Source organism: Micropterus dolomieu, linkage group LG08, assembly GCF_021292245.1.
Source record: "Micropterus dolomieu isolate WLL.071019.BEF.003 ecotype Adirondacks linkage group LG08, ASM2129224v1, whole genome shotgun sequence".
Lineage (NCBI taxonomy): Eukaryota > Metazoa > Chordata > Actinopteri > Centrarchiformes > Centrarchidae > Micropterus > Micropterus dolomieu.
Window position 1 is genome coordinate 23345015 of NC_060157.1, and position 26055 is coordinate 23371069.

At 40.6% G+C, this 26055-nt stretch overlaps 1 protein-coding gene across 5 annotated transcripts in view; it reads right to left on the reverse strand.

The window, feature by feature from the left end:
• The window catches only part of sema3b (sema domain, immunoglobulin domain (Ig), short basic domain, secreted, (semaphorin) 3B), a 115151-nt gene that overhangs the window by 6834 nt on the left and 82262 nt on the right, over positions 1 to 26055 (reverse strand). For 2 of the 5 annotated variants that reach the window (XM_046056137.1, XM_046056133.1), the window contains exons 2-11: positions 16645 to 17179; positions 14012 to 14169; positions 12495 to 12557; positions 4361 to 4480; positions 3712 to 3805; positions 3435 to 3554; positions 3122 to 3264; positions 2770 to 2884; positions 645 to 714; positions 400 to 544 (exon numbers count right to left, since the gene is read on the reverse strand). In XM_046056137.1, the coding sequence (XP_045912093.1) occupies positions 400 to 544; positions 645 to 714; positions 2770 to 2884; positions 3122 to 3264; positions 3435 to 3554; positions 3712 to 3805; positions 4361 to 4480; positions 12495 to 12557; positions 14012 to 14169; positions 16645 to 16819 (1203 nt within the window). In that variant the 5' untranslated portion in view covers positions 16820 to 17179. Of the gene's footprint in view, positions 1 to 399; positions 545 to 644; positions 715 to 2769; positions 2885 to 3121; positions 3265 to 3434; positions 3555 to 3711; positions 3806 to 4360; positions 4481 to 12494; positions 12558 to 14011; positions 14170 to 16644; positions 17180 to 23043; positions 23124 to 23547; positions 24198 to 26055 lie in introns of those variants that run through there. The other 3 variants (XM_046056136.1, XM_046056135.1, XM_046056138.1) reach the window with 3 other exon arrangements.

Here is a 26055-nt window from a genome sequence, read left to right on the forward strand (position 1 = left end):
TATCATATAATAAAGGATTATTATTACTGAGACATTAACATGTGCACAGAGATTTTAGGTTGTAGCTGGTTTTATGTGAAATTTTAACTACATTATGTATTCTTGGGGAATTTCTTCTACAGTACAGCAGTGTATCATATTGTAAGCTGATCATTTGTTTTGTTTTGTATTTAACATCTGAATTTACAAAGCAACTAGAAACTATAGCTGTCATATAAATATAGTGTACTGTACTTCTTAATAAGTAATAAGGACAATATTTCCTTCTAAAATGCAGTAGCATAAAATGCAAATACAAGTATCTAGAATTGTACTGCTCCTCTGTAAATGTTTCTTTTCACCGGGTTTAGAAACTCTTGACACTACTCTATGGATGGGTCTTGATTGTTATTGACATACCATTCCTGGGCGGGGATAGGGAACTTTTCCCTGGAAGGGAACCCACTGGTAGTTGGGCCCCTCTTTGTGAGCAAAGGGCCCCAGGAAGGCCCTCCGGATGTCATTCATGGAGTAGAGACACACAGCTGAGCCTTTAAATACACTGCTGCTGGGGGACAGAGGGAGCTGGGTTAGAAACATCAAAACACACACATAACACACACACACACACACACACACATAGAAATACACACAATGAGTCTGACCTGGAAGTAGAGAAGACAGTGTAGACCAGAGGGTTCTTTCTGTCCCTCGTCTGCAGCAGGAACACATCGCCTGAGGACGGACACACACACACACACACACACGAACACACACACTCAGGTCAGGTGGTGGTAGTCCAGAGGTCAAAGGCTGAAAGAAAGATAAGCAAAGCCCTATGGCAATGTCTAACTACTTTAAAGAGACATTTGAGGACATATAATCACAGGGGATGTGATGGACACATTTAGCCTCAGGTCGGGTTAGGATTTATAAATATAATTCCTCTTAGTTCACCCTTCAAGAGAAGCACAAAGATGGATCATATTATTGCAAACAGATTTGGTCAGACAGATCAATCAGAAACATCTTGAGAACTGAAACTGCCTCTGAATAAACCACATGACTGAAGGTTTGGTGTTTCTTTTTGTGAGGCGTGATAGTCAGGTGTGGATTGCTTTAATCAGAAATTGTGCATTCTTTTCATGATTCCTATAAGTCATGGCATTTGAAAGAATATATATTTAAGTTTTAGTGACTTTAGTTTTACTTTTTAAGATAAAGTGCATATGTTGTGCAATTGATGGTTCGCTCTTACTAAGCCAGTCAATCTTTCTGTTCTTGCCCTGCACATATGTGATAGCAGTGGCAAGAAAATTTCTTCGTAATTTTTTTAAAACAGTGTGTCCTTGATTTCAAACAGAGGTATACAAAAACAGCTTCTCATGTTTAGTTGCTGACCTTCAGTTTTGCCAGTTGAAATGACAACTGTCACTGGCACCTATCAGACGTAACTTGCTATCTAAGCTACAGTAATGTCAACTTAACTCCATGTGTTGGCTGCAAATCTTGTCTCCTGCAGACTTTTTCCACCTGGCTCGTTTTAAAATGTGAACCTTGTAAACTCGGTCTTACATATGGAGTGTAGAGCTAGTTAGTCGCAGTGTAGAGCTAGTTAATCTTTTTTGTAAGTATGATTAGAAAAAAGGAGGACTACCTCATGTATTTGGAAATCGTAATCCAATAAACAGATGCTTACACACATCTTTTTAGCGTAACAAGTTAGTTAATCGGGCATGCTTAAGTTTTCCATTAGGAATGGATTGAACAGTACATTTGTCTGCTCTTTGTTCTTATTTGTCTCCTTTATTGTATGCTTGGTTTATGAAAGGCAAAAAAGACACTATCCTCTTTGGAGTATTGCTCTTCTCATACTCAGCATGTGAACAAATCCAGAGCTTGACAGCCTTGGCGTGACAATTATGGTTAGATGGTATGACTGGACAATTGCTTGGAGGAATGCTTTAGCGAAGGGCCAGTTGTTGCCGTGGACATGATTTACACTTCTTTAGTTCATAGATTCTTCCTAGATTTACAGCTTTTTACTGTACTCATAATTTACAAAATCATATTTAAAGTTTGGAACAGTTTTATCTGTTAGTTGTGAATATTTACGAGTCCAGTGCTTGGCTGGACTGGCACCAGACATTTGTGGAACTGTCCAAGTGAGTTTAAGTGAAATTACTGTGTGTCTTTATCATAAAATATTTCCTCTGCCCACAATTCATGCTTTAGCCGAGCTTCTGGATCCTGGCTAATAAAAACACATTACTGTCTTTTGTCATTGGAAGACTCACCAGAGACAAGCCTGCAACTTATACTGAACCCACAGTAAAAACACTGCCTCAGATCAGGCAAGAATCTATTACCAATTAATCTCTCACTCATGCTTTCTCCAAGTCTGCAGGAATGTGGGGCTGAATGGTAATCTACAATAGAGGTCAAATTGAATTGACAAAGCAAGGTTGGAAAATGAACACAAATTTCAACTCTTTGTTTTGCTTTTTCTAACCAACATTTTTTTATTTCTTTATCAAACTACACAGTTATTTGGATAGATAGTGTCTGAAATGGGGACATAAAATAGATACCCTGGACTTCATTTGAGTCGACAGTAGGGCATCTGTCTGAGGTGGGTGAGGTCAAAAGTGTGCTTTCTTCAATATAAGTATTATGCAGAGTCTTCACCTAAAACATCAGTTATGTTACATCATACTTTTATCCAACATAATTTCTGACATAAATGAGTTGGTACAATGCAGTATCTGTCTGTGTGCACAGTGAACTTACGCAGCTCGTCAAAGTATGTGTCACTGCCGTCAGCTCCTGGCACTGAGCATATCAGACGAGTCTTGAGGAATGTCGTCCACTTGTTCACCAGACTTCGCTGACCGCCCATGTCATTCTGATACATGACAAAACAGTCAGGAGTCGTTTAACAGGATATAACATTTAACGTGTGAAAGAAGACAGTAAGGGCAGTGTTATAAATTGGGCACCAGCCACTTTCACCACTTAACCAACAGAATATGACCTCATTTTGTTACAGAATCTGTCACATAGCCATGCTGAGCGGGTCTGGTGCAGCCCGGTGTGTTTTTTTCTCACAAGACTGAACTTAAGTGATGAAACGACCTCTCACCCTGCAGAGTTGTCCGATGCGAGAGTAGGTGGACTTTCCCAGCCCCTGGGCCTCAACTGCCGTCTCACGGAAGAAGAAAAATACCTTGTCATCATCGGGGTTTTCACTTTCTGGGACCCAAAAGGAACCAACAAATTTTGGTTCTGGTAGACAGAAAGAGGATCAATGTCAGTAATATCGGTATTTATCAAACATGCTGTGAGTTTTGTTCTAATCACAACCACACTGAGGTCTGTTATAATATAAAGTGGAGTCAGCTGAAAAACAATGTCTGTCTAGGCTGACACATAAACACACACAAACACACACAGACCATTGAGCCAGCGTGAGTCATGCTGTTCAGTACGGATGGAGGGGCGTTTCCCCAGACTTCTAAAGATGGTGAAGTCCCGTCCCATTAAGTCCGTGGCCACCCCTGCATATAGCTCATCACCTAGGAGACAAAATGAATCAATAACTGACTGATTAGTTGTGTGACCTTTACTGGTGACCAGGTTCAAGAAGATAAAACGTTCTTAAACAAAGCCTTTTTTTAAAAAGCTATGGTTAATGGATAATCAGTTTATATTAATGTGCAAGCGTTCAGTTACCGACGAGTACAGATGCAGCATTGTGGCGAGGATCATACGGACTCTTCCCTTTCCCGTCCTCCACCTTGGAGGGGTCAATTCTGAATACATGGTCCTGATGGGGAGAGAAGACAGGAAGAACTGGATTAAAAGTGTGATCACACGTTCACTTTGTTATCTTGTGCTGACTCACACAGTCATTTTTTGGGATGGATTTCCGGTTGGATATTTTGGCAGCATGAGTAAGTCAAAACAAATTTGAAACCAGCAACTTGACCTAAGCATGATGAATTTGTCAACATGCTTTCCCACAATTTACCCTCTCTGCAGCATCAGTCTAGACTCTAGTCTGCCTTGAGTCAATTTTTGTTTGTTTGTATGGTTTCCAAGCCTTACTAACTGCAGGATATTAGATGTCAAAATTCATCCCTTTAAACGCATAAACCCTGTTTTTTTAAGGTTCTTTCCTGCAGTATGTTGAGATTATATTCACAACAAACAAAGCAAGTAGTGATTAAAATTCTCAGCATAACTGCATTATGACTGCATGATGAGTGATTAACTTACTATAGCTATAAAATGTATTCATGCAAAACAAATGGTGTATGTATGAGATACTTGAAGTGTCTCAAACAAGCCTGTATAAGTTTATGTTTTGTTCATTTCTCACCTCCATCCTATGTCCCACCTCTACGAAGGCACAGGTAGGGTGGAAGGCTCCGGTTCCACAGGCATACAGGTGGGTGCGGTTATAGTGGTGCACAATCTTCACATAGTTCACACAGTCAGACTGAGAAAGACACATACAGAGATATACAGTTTCAGTTTATCTATGAATAGCAATTTGAAGGGTAGTAGTTCATGCATGTAGGGGGGAAAATCCAAATCAATGTAGATTCTGCTTCAGAGCATTACACACAATCAGGGTTACAATTCTAGTAAAGAAATACTGAATCTTTTTATTTAAATATATTTGTCTAAAATGGTCAGATTGAAATATTGGTGAAATTTGTCTTTAAATTAACCACTGTGTAGCATTTACTGGTACAATGTCAACAATACTAAAATTCCCAGAAAAAATGCCACGGACGTGACTGCAGTTAGCCGTAGCCCAGTTTAAAAGTGTAAAAACAAGTTAACGTGACAACTCAAGGAAAAAACACACAGTAAATCCAAAAACGACCAAAACTCAAACAGTGTCTCTCTTTCGGTTTAGTGATGTACATTCCTCACATAGCTCCTCTCACCCTGTCTGCCTGTGACAACACTGTCAGGTCCTCAGCTCCACCTCCGAACATAATGTTGTGACAGCCTTTGTGTCCTGTCTGTACACACGCATGTCTACAGTGTGTGTGTGTGTGTTTGTGTGTGTGTGTGTGTGTGTGTGTGTGTTTATACAAAGGGTAAAATGGTCATATGAACCTCTGTGTGAAAGCACACAACGGTCAAAAGCATAATAAATGCCAACTGTGAACTTATTTACACAGTATGGATTTCATATAACGCATTTGCCTTTTTCCTGCATGTCACTGGGTGTGAAACACAAAGCAGAAGATTGGCATGAAAACAGTATTAGATAACTGAGACAAACAGATGGAACAAGAAAGCACACCAAAGGGGGGAAGCTTTCTGCTTCACTAAATAGCTTGTAGATAGTTAAAACCTTTACACCAGTAAAGCTCAGTTAGATGAATCAATAACTGACAACATCGATAACAGTCTCATCTCTCTGTTCAGTAAGCAGCTGGTTAGCTTGGTTTGGAAATTGTGTGTCATTTTATTGGTTTGCATGCATTAACCAAAAGAGAAATGATTTGTTGGGTCATGAGCTTTAGAGGTGCTGATATGTAGATTTTTCTACCTGCAGACAGAGTCTGGCTAACTGCTTTAAGTCTTTATGCTAAACTAAGCTAACCAACTGGTGGCTGTGGCATTTAGGGTGAAGTTATGAGATTGGTATGGATTTTCATATCTATCTCTCGACAAGAAGAAAAACAAGTGTATTTCCCTAAATGTAAAACTATCATAACTATCACAACATTTGCTTCTCATTTTAAACTTTTGTTTTAATCAGCGAGCTGACACCAGCCAAGATTAGAGAGATTTTAAATGAAAAAAGAGTAAGAGTAAGACTAAGTTGGTGATCACTTTTTTTTAAACAGATCCCTTCCCATTCCATTTTTATTTCTCTGCCTCCTTTATCCTCATTCACATCAACAACTTTCAGCACCGTTATCCCTTTCTTTATTCTTCCTCTTCTTATCTAGACAGCAAGTTATTGAACTACAGTCACATCTGTCCATCTCTGAGTCAGGTTACAGTAAGCTGGATCTCAGGAGACTGCTGGAGAAAAGATGTACTGTACACAAATGGACTAGATGATACACACTCCTTTTCTAGCCACAGTCCTGGTCTTAACACCAGGTTTTGAGGAACTTGGCCCGTTTTACTATCCCATTAAGTGAGGAGAAAATGGACACCATGATTATCATGATAACCCCCATGATTGTCAGTGCTCTCCAGCCCCAGGGCTCAACAATATATGTCTGTGTTGTCATTACAAACCTATTAAATTTCCCATAAACCTAGACTAGTCAGTAAGATCTTGCTGGCTTTACACATCGCTGTAAACACACAGACACTGGCCCTTACATCTAACTGAACGATCCCTCACTTTCTGTCCTGGCTACTTTTCCCCAGACAGGCAACTGTAACATATGTCTGTCGATCAAGTTACAAAAACACTGTGGGAGCCCCAGGGGCCACTGGAGAAGAGGTTTATAAAGGCATGAATGGTCTTGGTCTTAATCTTCCAATTTTAATGAAAGATTGTAAAACTGTTTTGGCTTTATCAGAGGAACACTCAGTTTTTTCACACTTTTTTTCCCTAATGTTTGCCTTTTTATATTTTATATTGCTTTCATGTTTTATTTTTTCATTTGTGATCTCTGTGTTTAATTCCTAGTTGCAAACCAAATTCCCTTCAAGATAAAGATTGAATGATGTTATTTTAAGTTAAATTATGAATGGCAGTTCATTTGGCATGGCAGTCTATTTCTTTTATTTTTCTGTTTATCCATCTCTATTTACTCTCTTCTTTAATCAAATTGTTTTCTTTATCTGTCTGCTCTGTCTGTCAGCCTCACCCAAGGATGACAGACAGACAGGCCAGGTTGTGAAAGCAGTGGCAGAAGCGGAATTGTGGCTCATTAGGCCCGACACCTTACCCACCCACCCACACACACCCACACCCACACCCACACCCACACACACACACACACGTCTTGACCCTCAAATAGCCCTTTAATCACTCAGCGGTTCAGAACAAAGGTCTGCCTTTCAGCTTCTGAAAACCACCAGGGGGGTAAGAGTTGGAGTTGTTGGTGTGTGAATACATACATACTTCTGTGAGTTTGTGTGTGCATGCACATGTGAAGGTGTTCAACTAATCAACGTGCTGATTAAGGTGTTGACCAACACAGGAGACCTCTGTTTCTCATGAAAGAAAGGGGCACACACGTTCCACTTTTGCCTCCACCCTGAAGCTGAAACACACATTTACACAATGAATGAACATACAATCACTCAAACACATGCCTCACCAGCTTCCCATGTTCCTCTGATAAAACATACTCATCCTCATATTTTAAAACAGCCTTTTTCTCATGATACCCAGTGTGTGTAGCTGAAACAAGACTTCCTCCTCCTTAATCAATCTCACACTGCATTTTAAGCCCTTAGTGTCTGTGAAACCGCAGCTCTGCTGACTCCCTCACCTTCCTCTGCCCTGTGACAAAGTCAATTCTTTGATGTGACAAAAGGGAAAGAGAGCAGGAGGAAAAGAAAAGGTAGGAAGAGAAAAGACCCTTGAAAGACCTTGAAAAGATCAGAAAGAAAGGAGGACAATGAGGGAGGTGTTTGGAGGTTATGCCAGCAATTACGTGTGTGTGCGCATGTGTGTGTGTGTAGGTTTTAAAGGGTTCACTGGCCAACCTTTGACCTACCACTGACTCATTAGTAGAAACAGTGAGCAAAACGCAGGCTGTGACCTCACTGCAGCCTGAGCTTTAGGTTCTGCCTTCATGTCAAATAAAGCTGCATTGTTCCCCTATGGATGTATTTTTTCTCTCTTTATCCTTTTACCATTCTAGAAATGATTAACCCGATCTACCTATTTATTACTTCAGCCATTGTCTGAGCATCTGCTGCTTCTCTCCATCTCTGTCCATCTCACATAAACTAGGTTTCTTACAAGCATTATGTATTGAGCTGTAAAAGTCCTTTTTTGATGATCCCCAAATGAAAATAGGAAATTCTTCCACCATACTTAACAATATAAGCTAACACTCATAGTTAGTTTGTGTACTGGAATCCTGCCAGGTGCATATTATTCATTTATCTTTTTAACAGCTAATTTGTCTAAAATCTTGTGATATTTAAGAATACCATTTATCTGGCATTTTTTCAACTACTACTTTTCAACTTTTCAGTCTAAACACACTTTGTGAGCTATTTTATAGCACCATTATAAACGTTTAGAAACAGAGCTACTGTTTGTCTTTCATTCTCTGTTTTGATTGTGTCTAAAAGCGAAGAGTCCCACTTCGATAAAGTTAATGGCTCAGAGTGTTTGACACATTACTCCTGCAGCCGAACTGTTTTCTTCTACAGTTCGGTTGCAGATATTATTGTAACTTTACAGCTACAATAATATCACAGAAGAACCCACTGAAGCAATGCAGGATTTCATTTTTTCTGTTAGTATAATGGATATTCTCAATTGTTCCAGTAAGTGTTGTTTGCGTGTGTAAAGTGAGTCCCCACACACTGATGTCTTCACAGTAATTCTACACAGTGAAAGTCAAAAAATGATGCTTGGTGCTTTTCAGGAGCATGCTGTGCACACATTTGGTGGCCTCTAAGCTGTTTCACTTAATAGTTAAAGGTTAAGACCCTCAAGGGTACTTGAAAATATAGGTATTTCTTATCAATGTTGGGTGGTTGTTCATTTAGCCCACCGCTTTGGTTCAGACAGAAATATCTCAGCAACTATGGATGGATTTCCATGACTGTCTTGTTCCCCAAAGGATACATCCCAATGACTTTGTGACCCCCTCAGTTTTCTATATCACATGTATCATGTATATTAGGTGGAATTTTTTGGTTTTGAAGGAAATGTCTTAAAAACTATTGGATGAATTATCATTAAATTTGGTACAAACATTCCTTGTTCTCCTCAGCAAGAATTGATTGGTGACGCCTTAACGTTTCTAATTAGCAAATGTTAGCCTGCTCACACACAAAACTAAGTTGGTGAACATGGTAAACATTATACCTGCCAAAAAAAAGCATGTTAGCACGGTCATTGTGAGCATGATAGCATGCTGACGCTAGCATTAAAAGCAATGCTGTGCCTAGGCAGCCTCACAGAGCTGCTCGCATGGCTGTAGAATGCTTTATACGCCCATTGCTTCCATGTTCATTATGCAGGACCTTCTGCTGTCAAGAAATGGACATCTACATGTGTGGTGTTTTTCTGGTGAGGACAGTTTCAGGCTTTAAACATTCACAGTCACTCAACCTCAACATAATCCCCAGTCACATTTTCCCGGTCAGTCAATGGATTTAAACTAGTGATCTTCTTTTAACTGGAGCTAACATGACAGCGTAAACACACAATCCATCACTTCCGTAGGTTTAAAGGCTCCAGCTCTACAGTGATGCCTCAGTCAAAGTGCGAGTCAGACTGAGTGTCTGGGTGAAATGTCAACTGTTTACTGACCCTGTCTGACTGTGTTTATGTGCATGTGTCTGTGTTTGTGTTTGTGTGCATGTTAGGTGGCTTTCCTGTGGTCAGTGGGTGGGTGTGTGAGTGATGAAGTGTTTATTACTTGTCTTCATGTCGGCAACAAATGCTAAAGAAATACACTGATGGGTGAGAATGCAAGATACTGTACTGGATCAGATACACAAGCCGACTTTTCCTAGTTTTAAAGGAACAGTTGGACATTTTGGAAAATATGTTTATTTGCTTTCTTGCTGAGACTTAGAGAAGGTTGATACTACTCTCAGTTGTCAGCCTGTCTGTTAAATGTGAAGCTACTACCAGAAGATGCTTAGCTTAGATTAGCATTAAGAAACAGGGGAAAACATACTCTGTCAGCCTGTAATAATAATTAGCATGTAATATATTGCTTTTTTAATCCATGGAAAACCCTAAGTGTAAAAATGACGGCTAGATTATTTCTTTTTCAGGCACAGTAACTTATTGTCATCACTGTGAGGTTGCTAAGCAACCTGCTGAGAAAAGGCCATGGCTTCTTCTGCTAAACTCTGCATTATATGGATTTACTGTTTATAAACCACCATATTATTTGCATTGCAATCCATGATTATTTGGCAGCAAGTAAGTTGGTGACGCAAAAGCGTTCTGACACAACGCACACAAAGTTCATGCTAAACCCCCCATCTCCCACCATATGTTTGCCCTGGTCAAGCAAAAGTTAGTCTGGTTCCAGACCTCTGAATCACCGTCCACCTTTCAGATTTGTGGAGCGATTCAAAGGAATGAATGACGTGAAACAAAACAGCAATTCTGTTCGAATACTAGGCTAAGTAGGAATCACTACTACAGTGACAAGGATCTGATTCCTTTATTGGCTTCCCAGCTGAAGACTGGGTTTGATGGAGTGCCTGGCCAAACTAGATGCAACCCTGCCAGAGACTGAATCCCTGTGGAGTCGTCCAAGACTCTTTCTTACAAAGAGTAATTCTGTAATATAAACTCACTGCAGTGAAGTGTAAATACATACACTTAAGATAATACAGTTAAGCATTACCCAGTACATATTGTGTTTGTGTGTACAGTTTGTAATAAAGTGCAAAAAGACAGATCCAACAGTGAAAAGGTCAATATGATGGTAACTGCAAAATAAAAAGAAAGAGAAAATATTTCCACATAGTATTTAGATAAAAAAGACAACATTGTTTGATGGAGTGGAACAAACGAGCACAGAGACAGAGGCGGAGGAAGCAACATGAGAAACCTCTGGTTCCCAGAGAAAAAGGGAGGAGAGGAGAACTGAGTTTAGGAAGAAGGATAGAAGAGATCCAGTGGGGGACGGAGCTGTTGGTCTCTTCGTACAGAGTAACACTCTTTAATTAGGGTCAACGGTGTGAGGTCAGCTAAGTTCTCACTGTGTGGGGGGGTGTTCACAAAGACACTAAATGTCAAAAGGAATAAAGGGGAATGGATAAAAATAACATTTCAAAGGCCAGAAAGGAACACCAACTGACCTTTCTTCAAAAATTTGTCATCTAAATTCCCCCAGTTCTTCCCAGGTCTTTTCTTTTCTTATCGCTTTCCCTTCCATCTCTCCTTCCCCTCTTCCTCTTGGATAAATGTTACTAATTCTCTCCAATACTCTCTGTCTCCACTGTTAGGCCCTCTTTCAAACACACACAGGACACATACACACAGACAACGAGGTCCATTCATACAGAACTCCACGCTCCAGTTTCACCTGATCAAGAGTCTGTCTGAGGGTGTGTGTGCTCAGGTTTCTGTCTGCTACAGCTGTGTAATCACACTGATGAAGGGTTAGTTTTACACACACACACACACACACACACACACACACACACATTGGTTGCTTAAACATGAACAAATGAGCATAAATACAGGATATATAGACAGACTTGTGGCGTGTCAGCACACACCGATGGAAAGTTACCGTTTTACACACACACGTGCACACCTATGCACATACACATAGAGTAAGCTAATGGTGTGTGATGTAATCCTGGGTGGTCTATAGGCTCTTGGTGGCCTCTACATGCCAAGCCCGCTCTACCCACATGCCATCCACATACAGAACTTCACATTTAGACACATAATCATCACATACAGGATTTACTCAGCATATTCTTAGAAACTGTGTTTCCCTTAGTAGATCAAAATAGAAAATCTTGATTTTTAAAATTTTTGTGGCAGCCAGTAAAAAGACCAAGGGAAGTAGCAGGGTGGCCTATGTTTGGAGAAACAGTCCTAAGAGCATTACAGTAGGTCATGCGTTCAATCCTTGCAATATGTAGCAGCTGGAATTTGCTTTCCTTATGCCTCTTTGCATTGCTGTCACATAATAAATACTTTCCCTGTGTGAAATATTTGTAATGCAAGGGTCCTCTCCTAAAAGCCTTGTTTTAAACTCACTGTGATGTGTTTACATGGCCAAGAAATAAAACCAAATTAAAGATTCTCATTAACTTGACGTTGAGAAATTAGTTTTCTTCACTGATGCACTGATTTTAAACTGCTTTGGAAAAACACACGTCTTTGGCTTAGCATCGAACTGAGCAGATCTCAGTCACACAGGGTTTAAAACAAACATGTTTTGAGGAAGTGATCTCACCACAGGGCAGGTCCAGAAGTTGGAGTGTCGCACCTTGTTATCTGTTTAAACGTGGTGTTTCTGTCTTGTGATGACTCCCATGACTCCGCTGGATTAAAAGGTAGCATTGTGTTGGGGAAGGAGTGGACAGTTACCTCCTCCACGAGAAACTTCTCAGCCCTCTTATTTAACTCTGTGTACAATGTATGATGTCTGAGGGCTGATGAGGAGTGATTTTTATGGGATTTTATGTAATGCATCATGGTTCATATACAGTCAGTCTGTTTTGCTTATGAGCCAACACTACCCAACATCACTTGTCAGGTTCCAAAGATTGTATACTTTGTAAATTAAAGTAAAATAGAGTAGAAAATGGGATGAGGGGAGGTTAGTAAGTAGTGTGAAGACACTTACAGTGATATCCTTGCCAGCCCAGTTACACTCCTCCCTCCAGTCGACAGGAGCGGGCCAATAGATCTGAAACAAAACACGTAAAGGTCAGATGATCTTGTCGCTGAAATCTAAATGTGTTATCTGGAATCATTTATTAATTTTGTGATGTAAATTTTGAGAAATGATTTAGCTTTTAAACACTAAAAACAACGCATCTGTTCCCTATAAATTAATAATATGCCCCGCCCCCTGAGCAAGGCACACCTCAAATGAGATACGTAGAGGTTTGGATTCATAAAGGTTTTTTTATCTCACTTCCCTTCTGCCTCTCCGTATTTCTGTCCAACTTCACTTCCTTTCTTTCCTCTTTGAATGACCCCACCACATTAAAAAAACAGCTTCTGCTATAGCGAATCTGCACACCCCGGTCATAAATCTGACTCGCCCATATACCTAAAACCAAAAGAGGCTTCACATCTGTTGCACCAAGCATGTAATTTACTTCCAACAACCGTGAACAGATGTTTGTACTAGGCTCCATTTTACTTGTATATCTATGGCTTTTTTGTGTCTCTATGCATTTAGGTGCCCTTGTATTGTCAGTTCGTGTAAATGTATTGAGCATACACAATGGATAGCTCCAGTGTGAATGTTCAAGTCTTTGCATGTATGTTTCTGCAACGTAGGCTATGACTATTACACAATGAAAAGGAAAAGGTTTCAGTTGTATATCATTCAGATATCAATCACAATCTTTTTCATCTCTCTTTTCATCTCTGTCCGCATCTTTTATTTTCCATCTTTCTCTATTAATCCCACGTTTTTCTTTCTTCTGTGAAAGTGAGGCGAGTCACTTGAGTGGTCTCACATGTGCAAGAATATGATTCATTCATTTTCAAAGAGTCAAGTTGGTAAATTGTGTCCATGCTTGAATATTTGTCTTTCTGCCATGCCTTTAGGTCCACATGAAAACAAACTCAAAGTGTGTGTGGCCTGACTGATAACAACAGTAATAAATGACAGACATTAAAACATTAATCAGACAGGAATCAGACATTATGGCCCTGGTTGTAAATAAAAAACACTTCATTTCCATCCCTTGCCAGTATGATCTCCTCTATCTATTTTGTAATTCACACAAGTGATAAAGGAATTTTATGATGGAGACACATAAGGTTGCTAATTAGAACACAGTTCAGGTTCAGTATACAGCAATAGAAAATAGTGTATTACTGTATATTACTTCTTTGTTTTAGTGAAATACAGAAGGAGTGCAATGTGTTTGAAGGTCTCATGAGCTCAGGGTATGTTTTGTAAAACAAAGTGTAGATTGTTGTGAAACCTCACCACTGAGTCACTAGTATTAATAAAAAAACCTTTCACACCCACACAAAAAAATCTGTTCTGGGGCAATACATTTTATATATTAACTATATATTTTTTATGTAATTTTTACACATTAAAATTGTATATGTTGCCCAACTGAAATTATTCCTGACTTATTATGATTTTTTTTACAGATTTAGGTTCTGACCAACCTTGTGTTCCTGCTTGGCAATGTTGTCTAATGATAGCGACAGCAGGAAGTTCTTGGCCCCGACGAAGAGACGGCCTCTTTCTTCATCCAATAGCAGAGCGCTGAAGCAGCATGAACGCTCCAGCTCAAACCGCCGCACTCCATGGAACTGCTGCAACTCTGCAATCGTACAAATACACAGGATTAAAGATGGCGGCCTATCTGTCTTCTGTTAAATGTGGCATGTTGCATCCACATGCAAACTCTCACAAGATTTTTCAACGCACATCATGCTGTCAGTTTGGCCGAATAGAAAAAACAATGTATATATGGCCATTATCCGTATGCTAATTGTTTTGTTAGTATGTCTTGAATAAAACAACAAGTAACAGTAAACAATGAACTAAGAAAGACTGTGATGACTCGAGGTTGTTTTGGCATTGATAATTTCATCACATAGTCTTCAGATCCAAATCAGTTAGTCACAGGGCTGCAACAAGTCATGTGGATGATAAAGAAGATTACCAGTTAATGTTGGTATTAAAATAACATTTCTGATATGTGTCCTAAGGCCAGTGACTTGTGAACAAGCAGGACAAAATCCTCTGACAGTAATGGCACTAAATTGGTTTCAATGGAAAAACTGAGTGTCCTTACTTTTTCCAAACTGGCAAGAACAATTTCGGGGGGGAACAGTGCCCAGGCAAATCCAGCTTGTATTTGTAAACTTAAGCTATAATAGTTAACCAAAGCCAGTGGAAAAAAACTGTGCTTGTGGCCTGAGAAGCAGAAGAAATAAAAGGACTGCATCCTCCCTGCTGGCCTGCCTTAAACCAAGAGCTTGAAAAAAACAAGGCCCTCTTTGCTTACAAAATAAAATTGCTTTATTAGTCTACCATTGTTCTAATGGGAATATATAACTTTAATTAAGAAGCTGACGCCACCCAAAAGCCGCCTGCATGACAACAGGTCTGCTGCTCTTGTTTTATAGTAACGTGCCATTTTCATTTCATTTCATGTGTTATCATTCAGTTCCACCATACTGTGGTGACAATAACCTTGGGCCCAGAGAAGACATTTATAGTACTGTAAAGTGACACTTGTTTAAGGCACCTATTATCTGATACAGAGAGAACAATGTAGCTGACAACTTTTAAATATATCAAAGTGTCTTTGTATTCGTTAAGTCGGTTGTTTTGTCTTTCCTCTTTCAGAATTAAATTTCACATTCTCATTTGTCAAAACAAAAGAACGTATTTGTCATATTTATACAGAGATCGGACAAAACAGGAGATTGCTTGGAGAAAAGTAAGCATGGAAGTTGAACTACCTGGTAAGTTCAGATAATATGTGTTGTTACTTGATTCCAGCTATTGTACTTTAATATGAAACTATGAATATATATATGGAAGGAAGTATAGCATAGCCCGGATCAATCTGAACGCCATTTAAAAACCAAGTTGTTTGCTTTTCATCTTTCCGACAGACCTGACAAAGCATAAATTCATATGTTAAACAAATCCACATCGTGATGTCGTTATTCGCAAAGCAAATTTTTTATTTTGAGTTCATACCGCTGTAGTAAACCAAAGGGGTACCAGCCACACGTGGTGGGGCACAGCGTGCTTAAAGTCATGATGCATTTCTGATGAAAGTACAGTTTTTGGCACCAGGAGGGCATTTTCCACTTCAGAGAATTAAATGAGGACGCATTGTCTTGCACATAGGAGCACATAGAGACCAACACATTTTTCAGCATGTAGGGCAGCCCATATGGTACAGCTTTTCTCCATTCCCCGCATCACATTTTCTCCACTGGAATGGCACCGTAGAGGGCACTTTATCGTGTTTTATCTACAATAGGGGCATCCAAGAGGTCACATCCTTTGAATTGAGTAACTAAAAAAGGTTCCTCTGGGGCTTTTATTACAACACCAAAGAGACATTTTAATGACCACCTTATAGCACATTAACCTGCTTGTTACTTATTAGAAAAGACATTGTTTGATTGATGATTACCCTACAGCAAACTCGTTCATCAGTCAGACATAACTTAATATTCAGCTCTACTGGATAAAGAAACATACTGCTGCCGTCAGCTGTGTTCTGCTTAAGGCTAAATATGATCCTGATGCCCGAGGTCATCAGGGTCTCTTTTAGTCCTTCATGTGTCAACTAAAACTAAAATATTCTGCCGTCTTCCCTTCCTGTACATGTTACCTTCATCCTAAATTAAAGGGAGCACATATCTCAGCTGGGCAGACGGCCTTCACGAGCCTCACGTCCTTGGTGAGTTAGTTCAGGCTGTAATTGCCAACTTTCAATGATGGAACACATCCCTGGTTTATGTGCTGGGGTTGAGCAGCCTTCTTCTTACTTACAGTGCTCAAGATGAAAAATAAAACCTTGCCTGTGTGTTTAAGATGTATGTGTGTGTCTCTGTGTGTGTGTGTGTGTATGTGTGTGTATGAGTGTGGCTGTGCAACCACAAATTACGTCTGGCTACTGTTCAGAACTGTTTACTTTGAAAGGATTTGGTGGAATCTCACATGAAAAGTGTGTGTGTTTGTACAGTGGAAGTGCAGTGGAAGACCTACACATGCAGATCCAAATGAAAGACGCTTCATCTTTCCTCCTCAAAGCTTTGGTTCTTACCTTTGTATGAGAGCTTCATGCGTGGTGAGGATGAGGAGGAGGAAGAAGAGGAGGAAGAGGAGGAGGAAGTGCGGGTCACGGTGCCAGAGGAAGCATGGGCAGCAGCCACACCCAGCAGGAACAGAGAGCTGCAGGTGACCATCATGGCCACCATCATCATCATCATGGTCATCATTTTGGCACACAGGACAAACTCCTGCCTTTCAAAAGTTTATTTCTTTATTTAGATTCCGCTTAGCAGTAATGCCCAATATTTGTCTTATTTTCTACGAGTCCACTTGCCTTTGGACTGATTTGGATTCAGCTCAGCTTTTCAAACCCAAAACAGATTCTCCCTCTAGTTTTTTTCTATAGCAGAACTTCAGTCTTTTCCAGTCTTTGTTTCAAGTTGTTAATATTCAGTGTAATCTTTATAATGTCCTCAGTGGTTCTGAAGAGTTTTCTTGGCAGTTCCACAGCTCCTCACGTGAAGGACGACCAAGTTCACCTCTCACATCCAAGACCGGACAAAAATGTCACACATGGGCATAGAGACCTAAAAATAGGGACATAAAGGGAGAGGATTTAGAAATGGACACAACTAGCATACGTGTGCCTGTGCCAGCGATAACCCTGCACACACACACACACACACACACAGGCGTCTGAGGTATATTTAGTTAGATTCAGATTGATGTCCCTGCCAGGCTGTGTTAATGCCAGCCTCCATTATGGCAACAACACTATAATCTCTTCACATTACAGCAACACTCAGGATATCCAAAACACACACACACACTGACCATTGTGATGAAGACTGTGTGTGTGTGTGTGATAGAGATATGCCATGCCAAGCCAAGCACAATCTCTCCATGTCTGTGGCACAGCCAACTCAAAGTGGCTTCCCCCTCTCTCTTTCTCTTGCTTGCTCTCAGTCTCTCTCGCTCCCTCCACACTGGCAGACGGTGTCACCAGATGAGATCGCTTTATTGCTGGGGACAAATGAGCCAACAGTGATGTGGATGGATGTATGAATGGATGACTGAATTGGTGCTCAGCAGAAAGTCACAAGCAGAAATTGTCACTTGTGAGTGAGCCCAGCAGCACAAAGCATTTGGTGTCGATATTGAGTTACACAGTAGTAGATAAATAACATTAAAAATGATCCAAAGTTTCAAAATGTTGGTTTATAATCTTGTTTACAAGCGGTTTCTATAAACCCCAATTTCTCCGTATGGTGACCTCCTGACAATTCAGCATGATTGTGGAGTAGAAAAAATAATTTCTATTAAGTTATTTGAGAACTGGAGTCGGATTTAAAGTGACAGATTTGTTATTGTTTCAGAAAAATTCCCAATAATTTGGTGCCTCTGTTGCGAGTGTATTGTTGTAAACCACAACTCTACCACAGGTCACTGGTTTTAATTCTACATGTATATGAATGTTGTGCAGTAAAACGTGTGCACGGGACACACACACCTCTATTTCAGTACTTTGGACTCTGCGGTCAGCCATAACAATAAAGCCTTTCAGAAGAAACAGCCTTCTTTATTATATTACACCTCATAGCTGGCGCTCAGTCAGTAATAGGCACGCAGTCTGCTTTTCGCCTCTTCTCCCCCTCCTAACAATTAACTCCTTCATCTGCTCTTCTCTGTAAAAAGCCCTGGATAGAAATCAGCTGCTTGGCCAATGTGAGGGCTTGACTCTACTTCGTACAGCAAGCTGGATCTGTCTTTCAATGAGTGCAATATCAGAAATGAACCGCAAGTTATTATCTTTCTTTATATGGCACTTAAAAAAGCCCTTGTGGACAAAATTGGCCCACCAACAGCCTAAATTTGGTGTACTTGCATTTTAGCCAAATCTAGCCAAAGCCTTGCTACCAAAGCTGATTTTTAGCCCAAATTATGCACCCCATGAACTTATATGGGTTTAGAGCCAAACCCAAGTTGCATTTCAACTTCTGGTGATAGAAGAGAGCTGAGTGTGCACTCCGCTGCTATTAGCCCAACTAATTTGCTAGAGATGTGGTTGTGTTATAAGAATAACTACAAAATGGGTCTCCCAACTGAGAATATGGTCCCTCAAAATGCCACAGATTTGCTTTGTTTATCACAATAAAATAAAAGTATTTTGTGCATGCGTGGTGGTGGTCTATCTTGAATATGTTCATGGAGGATTTGTTAATGGAGGATTTCTTGATTTTAATTTCTTGACTTAAATTGGTGATTTGTGATGAGAGTTGACCCCCAGTTCCGCTGTCTATGATGGATGACTGGGTGAAGTGTAGTTTTTAGACTGACCTACTATCATCACCTGAACTGTTTCTAAAGAATGTAAAATTTTACTCTGGACATCTGTACATTCATTTTTAAATTCCAGTCACAAAGTACAGCTGAAAGCTGCAGTGATCACTTTTAAGCACACATATGGAAATACGCAAATATGAGAATTTACACACAAACTCTACACGCACACAGACCAGTCTAGGCTGTTGGCACAGAGTTTTATGAATAATGGAGCTATTGAGGCGTGGAGACAGGAGAGCTCTCATAAGCTCACGCCTCACAGGCCACAAGACAACAGGACAGAGCTGAACAGGAACATAAATTCTCACATACCCTCCAGTATGTAAACACACACAGATGCACACACTCGTGAATGGACAAAAGTGTATGCCTCGAACCAACCTGCCGTCCTCTGGCACAACTCACTCTTTCAAAAGTGCAAGAGGCTAGATACTAGATAAAGTTTCCTCTGGGATACTTTCTAGCTCTGGTCTGCTTAGTTCAGGTGTGAAGCAGAAAACATCACATTACTCCTGGCCAATGTCAAGGAAGTGATTATGGGTGTAAGATGAAATCCTTTAATAAATTGTGTGTTTGTGTGTGCGTAAGAAGAATGATGAACAACTGGGACTGTGTGTGTGCTCAAGGTTCTGCGAAGATGCAGTATTTCAAGGACGTCATCGCTCTCATCAGCTGCAGCTCCAGGACACACAAACAGAAACACACACACACACACACACAGTTCACATCACAGTCTCCGGGAGTGACAAAGGCAGCACTGAAACCCTTACAGTCCTGTCAGCTACTATAAAGGGAACGGCCGGTCCCATTGTTCCTCTGAGTCTCCCTGAGCTGTGTGTGTCTCAGCGTGTGTGTGTCTTCCAAATCTGCAATCAAGAGCTGTAGAGAGCATCATTGGTCTTTGCACATCCTCATATCGTTCCAGAGCCCTGAGCAGACACACACACACACACACACACATACACATCAAATACATACACTCATATACAAATCTCTGCTTCTCAGCACTTAGATCAGCAAACACACAAACGCACACTCACAAATATACAAACTCTTCGCATGCTCCATAATGCATCTTAATAAAAAAGCCATTGGGCCCGCTGACACTTGCATTCAGTTCAGCTTCAATAGACACGGAGCAGCAGCATGCCAAGAGGGAGTGGATTAAAAATAAAGACAGAGAGAGAGAGATTCTTGGTGGGTGGGGGTGCAAGCCATCCTGTCAAAAACCAGCTTAAATAGACATGGGCAGACAAAGCGGCCCACCTCCAGGCTGAGACGGGCTTTTCAGAGTGAGGTTAGAGTGCAACCCCACAGTACAGCACACAATAATGAATGAATGGATATCAGCAGTTTAAAGGAGACAAGTCAAAAGGAGACAAGGGAGAAAGGAATGGGATAGGAAAACCATAAAGTTATTAGGAAGAGAGAAAGACAGAAAGGATGTACAACTGGAGGGCAAGGAAGAATGGGAAGGCAACTTGGGAGAAGAAGGAGGCAAGAAAGGTAAACTGAAATAGAGAAGAGGGAAGGGAAGTGGGTATTAAGAGAGTGAGAAAAGGATGGGAGGGAAGAAACAGTGAAGGGACAGAGCAATATATAGACGTTTCCCCGCTTTAGCTCCGTCCCAAGGAAAAAGAATGTGATGGAGGGAGGGAGGGATTAGAAAATGAGAGAGGCGAGAGGTGATGGAGAGAAAGGAGCGAACAGTTTCGCCTGCAGGGAGAAAAGAGTTTCCCTGGCCTGTGACCAACAAGTCTAAGCCTCCCTGTAACGTAGAAATTAAAGAAAGGAGGGAAGGATGGAGGGAAAAAGAAGAAGAAGTGGGTGGAGAGAGTTAGGAGGAGGGAGAGCGCCCAGCTTTACAGGGTAAAATTTCTGAAACAGCGGGTTACTGGTGGCTTTTGCACCAGTTTAAGAGGGGTGAGATAGGGGCAAGAAGAAGGTGGATGCTTAAGCAACTTTATACGGTACCTTAGGAAAAGTTTTTTACCCCACTGATCTGATTTGTAGGGGTGTCTTGGGCGTTTGACAGTACATTTGTGTGAAACAATGAGACAAATCCAGGTGAAAAGATTGAAACATGCATTGCTACTGTTTTTAAAATTAATTAATTTTTAATTTATTTTATTGCCAAAGTATAGCAATAATAGCAGGAAAAAGCTGCCTTTCATTCATTTCAATTTCATTGAAATTGATTATGTCTTGTGAATCGCTGAAATAACAGTGAAGAATAAAGAATCGGTCTGTAAAGGTTAGATATTATCATGTGTATATTATCAGTTACTCAGTGGAGCATTTATCCACACTAATAAAGGAGCTACTAAAGTGAACTGAGAAAGAGGTATAATGAGGAAAAGAAGAGCAGAGGCAGGGAAAGCGATGAAGATGAGTAGGGAGAAAACAGGAGAATGGAGAGATGAGGCTGGATGGATGCAAAAGTTGAGTCAGACTGGACGAGAGAAAGAGAAATCCACTACCACACTGGAAGTGATGTGCAGTATATCTGGACTGATGGTGTGCGAGGGTGTGCTATGTACTCATCACATTGTTAAGACTAACCTCCCATCTGGAGAAAAGTTTTGATCAGTTCCCCACAAGCTTAACCATTTATCTTAGTTAGAGGTGATGTTAGGAAAAGAACAACTAGTATGCTGTTAAAGCAATGGCTGAATGTGAGTCACTGTCTTCACAAGTACTGTAGACGTAGTAGAAGTGCAGCAAACATGTGAAAAGTTGTTTTGATTCATCTCTGATAAAAACCAGCCTGGCTTGCGGGTCCGTTTCCTCCATTTCCAGGAGGGAAAAAAGGCACATGAAAGCAGAGTGCCTACGCAGAGAGAAAGAGAGGAAGAGCAGGTGATGCAGGGCAGCGTGGCCGTCAACACGCTGCCAGACTTTTACAAACAATTTCTAGAAGGAGCAAAAGCAGCTACATTCTGCTTCTGGTAGCATGGAAAAAGTTGGACTTACAGTGACTACAGCTGTGACAACGTTACAGGTTTGAAGCATGAGATATTTTTGCAGAACAAAGAGCTGAGCAGTGCCTCATTTTCCTTGAAAAGTAAGGAAAGAAACAAATGCGTACAAAGACAGACCACCAATGGAGAGAAAGAATTCAGTTCAAACTAAGAGGAACGTACAGGAACCAGAATGTTGTGTGTTATGAATGTGATATAAATGACCCATTAATGTTATTCATTTTGAAAGAGTGAAGGTGAAAGTTAGGTTGAAACAAGCCTTTGATTTACAGGCGCACAAAAAATAAAAAGCTCAGTCATCTGAATGCTTGGGAAAGAATTCAAAAGCAGGCTCTCTATCCACTGTATAATGTGGCTTAGACGTACAGTCTTGTTTTCAGTGAAAGGTCTTGCTAGTGACAAGAGTAAATGAAAGTTTCACACACACACACACAACTGGCAAAGTAAAGCAGCTATAAGCCAAAAGTGAGTACCAGGCTATGGGATTTAGGCTGAAAAAACAAAGGAGAAAGAGAAAACAAGACGACCCGGGACAGGAAAGCCTAGTGGTTCTGAAAGACACAGAGTGAATGAAGGAGCCGGGGAGGCTTCAGTGCTCTGCTGGTCGCTGGTACTGAGCCATTTGGCGTGGAATCATGAATGGAAAGTTTCCCAGCCTGCAAACCCGTGGCTAGCATTTGTTCAGTTTGGCCAAATTATTCTCATTAGTCAAAGTCTGTAAAATGAAAAGTGAAAAGTAATGAAAATGAAAATGACAAAATGGAATCTTATGAATCTCTTTGGCTGGTGTCCAAAATGCAAAACATGTGCAGCCTACTAAGTCTTACTCATGATTATGGATATCTTTTTAATAGTTTTTAAAAACAAAATCAGTTTAGCCTGCACAGCCAGATTGGGGAGTGGTGATTAATAGTGGGTAACCTGATACATTACAAGTAAGAAATACATAAAAATGCTGTCAGAGAACTGCCTTGCTATGGTAATAAGAAGGTTTCAACCTCATGTCTCGTATAACAAGCTGTGAAAAAAGAGACAATGAAGGAGCCACTAAGGCGAGGGCAGCCTGCTGGTTGCTGGTAGATGGCCATTTGGCCGTGTTAAACCCAGGAGCAGCAGTAAGTCAGGACCTTACAGAGCTGCCTCTGGTCTCCTGACTGGAGCTGCTCCAAACAGCTCTCTGAGGGAAGACAACTCACTCTTCTCTCCTAAATGAAACAACAGAGCAGATTTCAACCCAGCTCTTTAAGGAAGAAGCCCACATGTCATCAGCATGACTTGTAAAAAGATTACTTTGGTTTGCGATGGCTCAGTAGTAGCACTGCTGCGCGTGATCAGATCACACACAGTAGGCTGAGCAAGACATGAACTTTATGGCTGAACAGCAGTTATTATTTCATCATCATTTCCTCCCTGTAGAGTATGGCAAATGAAGTTGGTTTGTGATTGAATTTTTTCCCCTCAGCTAGATCAGAATCACTTTTGGAATACGCAGTGGCAGGAGTGTGTAATTCAAGAGTGAACCACAAAATGAACTAGATATAGTATAGTCAGAAAACCCTAAAGATTTTTTAATGCGACATCAAACATTTTGGGGATGCTCCTGACTCGACCACAGTGAAAAATGAACTTACCTGTCCATTCGTTTCCAGGGGAACCAAATTCCAAAAGAGTTCAGAACATTCCGGGTCGGGATCAGCGTCCACCTGAGCCCAACATACCTCTGACAGCACCAACCGTTTCCATAGCTTCTGCTCAGCTTGTTGCTGTTTGACCTCTCATAGTTTTCCCATTGGAATAAAAAAAGAAAACAAACCCTCTTGATTATATACTCACAGTATAGAGAGTGCTGTATACACACCCGCACACACTCACTGAGCTCTTGTTATGAGCTTGCAAAACACCCATTCTCAGACTTGTGCATGTCTAAATTCAGTGAGTGTGTACAGAAATGTTCTTCTGGAATCAGGTGGTACTGATGCTGAATCTCAACATGAGAAAGTCCATAAATTTAGAGTATACATATGATTAAAATAGGCAGGTAGAAATTTTCAGAAAGCTGTGAGATCTTGAGTAATTCCAGTGAAGAGAATAGTGCCTTGAGGGCAGAAAGAGAGCAGCAGCAGAGTCCCACTTTGGTGCAAAAAAGTCCAGTGAGTCTTAAAAAAGTCCAAAAAGCAGGTGGTGTGTGAGTTAAAAAGCAGCGCAGGGAGATTTGAGTATTCCCCTGTGTGCAGTCAGCTCCACTCATGAGCGGCTGCACTCCAGCTCCACTTAGAAAAACACACAGTTCTATGTACACACATAAAACTCTTAACACACACACGCGAGGAGTTCACACACACACATGGAGTTTTTCACAGGAGCTGAGCGAAGTAGAAGTGCTCAGAGGGAGAGCAGGCAGGAATAATAGACTTAATTCAAGAGGGGGAAGAGAAAGAGAGAGAGGGAGGGGTTGAAGAGAGAAGGGAAAGGTGGGAGGTGAGAGGAGGGGAGTGGAAAGGGGCAGGGACATGCAACGTGCTGTTCTCAATGTGTGCTACTGTATATTTTCATTGGTACCGGGAGAAAACTTATCTTTTTTACAGTCCATTATTGTGATCAGTGACTTTAATTAATGTCCACTGAGACCATTAAACCTCAGTATAGAAGCAAAGACTCCTTCTACAATACAGACTTGTGACTCGGGTCAGGCCTCTATTCACTGTGGGATTTGGGGCTGTCCCAAATGAAAGTTGAAAATTGTGCAATCAATCAAAAGATGGCACGATATGGTGCAGAATACACTGGCCGATGCAACATTGTAATAAAAAGGGAAAAATACCCAAAGCTCATATCTCTGTGGTTCCTGCCCTGTTCTTAAAATGCAGCAACATTGCACAAATAATTTCATCTGTTTTCAATTGTCATATAAAAACTGCAGGAAAAAAAAGTTGAAATTTAGCACAACGATTTTATGCTTGACTCAGGCGGCAAAGTTGGTGTATCACCTAAATCAACATGCAATAAAGTAGAAGCTGACAAGCGAATAACTTATGTTGTACACGAAGCATGTGACCACTGAAGAGATAGAAAGTGACAGCAAAACAAGAACATCAGATCTTAGATATCTGACTGGCGTTATTTTAATTACATCACCTTGTTGTGCCCTCTTCTACTTCATTTAATGGCACCAGACTGGAGTTTATGAGCCACAATTCTTTTTCTTTATTTTCTGGAAATTTGGATGTACACTTGACTAATGTTGTATCACTGCTTGCATTTTTTACATCTCCACCATCATGCTATGATTGCATGCCTCAAAACTGAGATTGTGCAGTCTGACACAGACTGCAGCCAAGATTTTATTGGCCCCATATTGCACAGTGAGACTTGTTATGAACCAGGATCACTGTTGTTGCACAGTGCCACTCACAAAAATGAGTGTTGAGACTTGGGTGTAACTGCTTTGAGACGTGACTTCACTAGAGACTTGACTTGAACCTTACTTTGACAGACTCATGACTTCCTACAAAAGACTTAAAAGCAGCTCTGGCATACAGTGTGTTGATTTCTTTCAATAACAGAGCAGTTTGGATAAAAATCACTACGAACACAAACAGAAAGATTTCCAGAGAATGATTGTGTGCTGATATGGACAGCATGTAGGCTGATAAAGCCACTGTAAATACAGCAAGATGGTAATTGGCATACATTTTAACATATGAGGGTTTACATCATCCTTTGCACATCTCAAAGTTCAAGTATGGGCCAGCTATTCATGGCAACCAGCCCCTGAATACATGGTTGTATGAAAAAAGTTTAAAAGTGATATGAAGACATCAAAAGAGTCTCTTCCTGTGTGTAATACCAGATTTAAAAGAGCCATTTAAGTGCCAGGGTGAAGATCTTAAACTTTTGCAACAATTTACCTCAAAGAATTCACATGCTTGGATTTAAAGGTACAGTCCTGGCCACATGCACCAAACAAGTATGTAGGAGGCGGCATTTGACCTGCTCCTCCCCCTCAGCTACTCTCTAAGCCATTCTGCTCCTCTGCTCTTCTCTAATCACATGTAGAGCTTATCTTTATAATAACCTTATAAATTAAGCTTTTTGTGCGTTCCTGGATTGGCAGGGGCGTCACTTCTTCTGCAACAAAG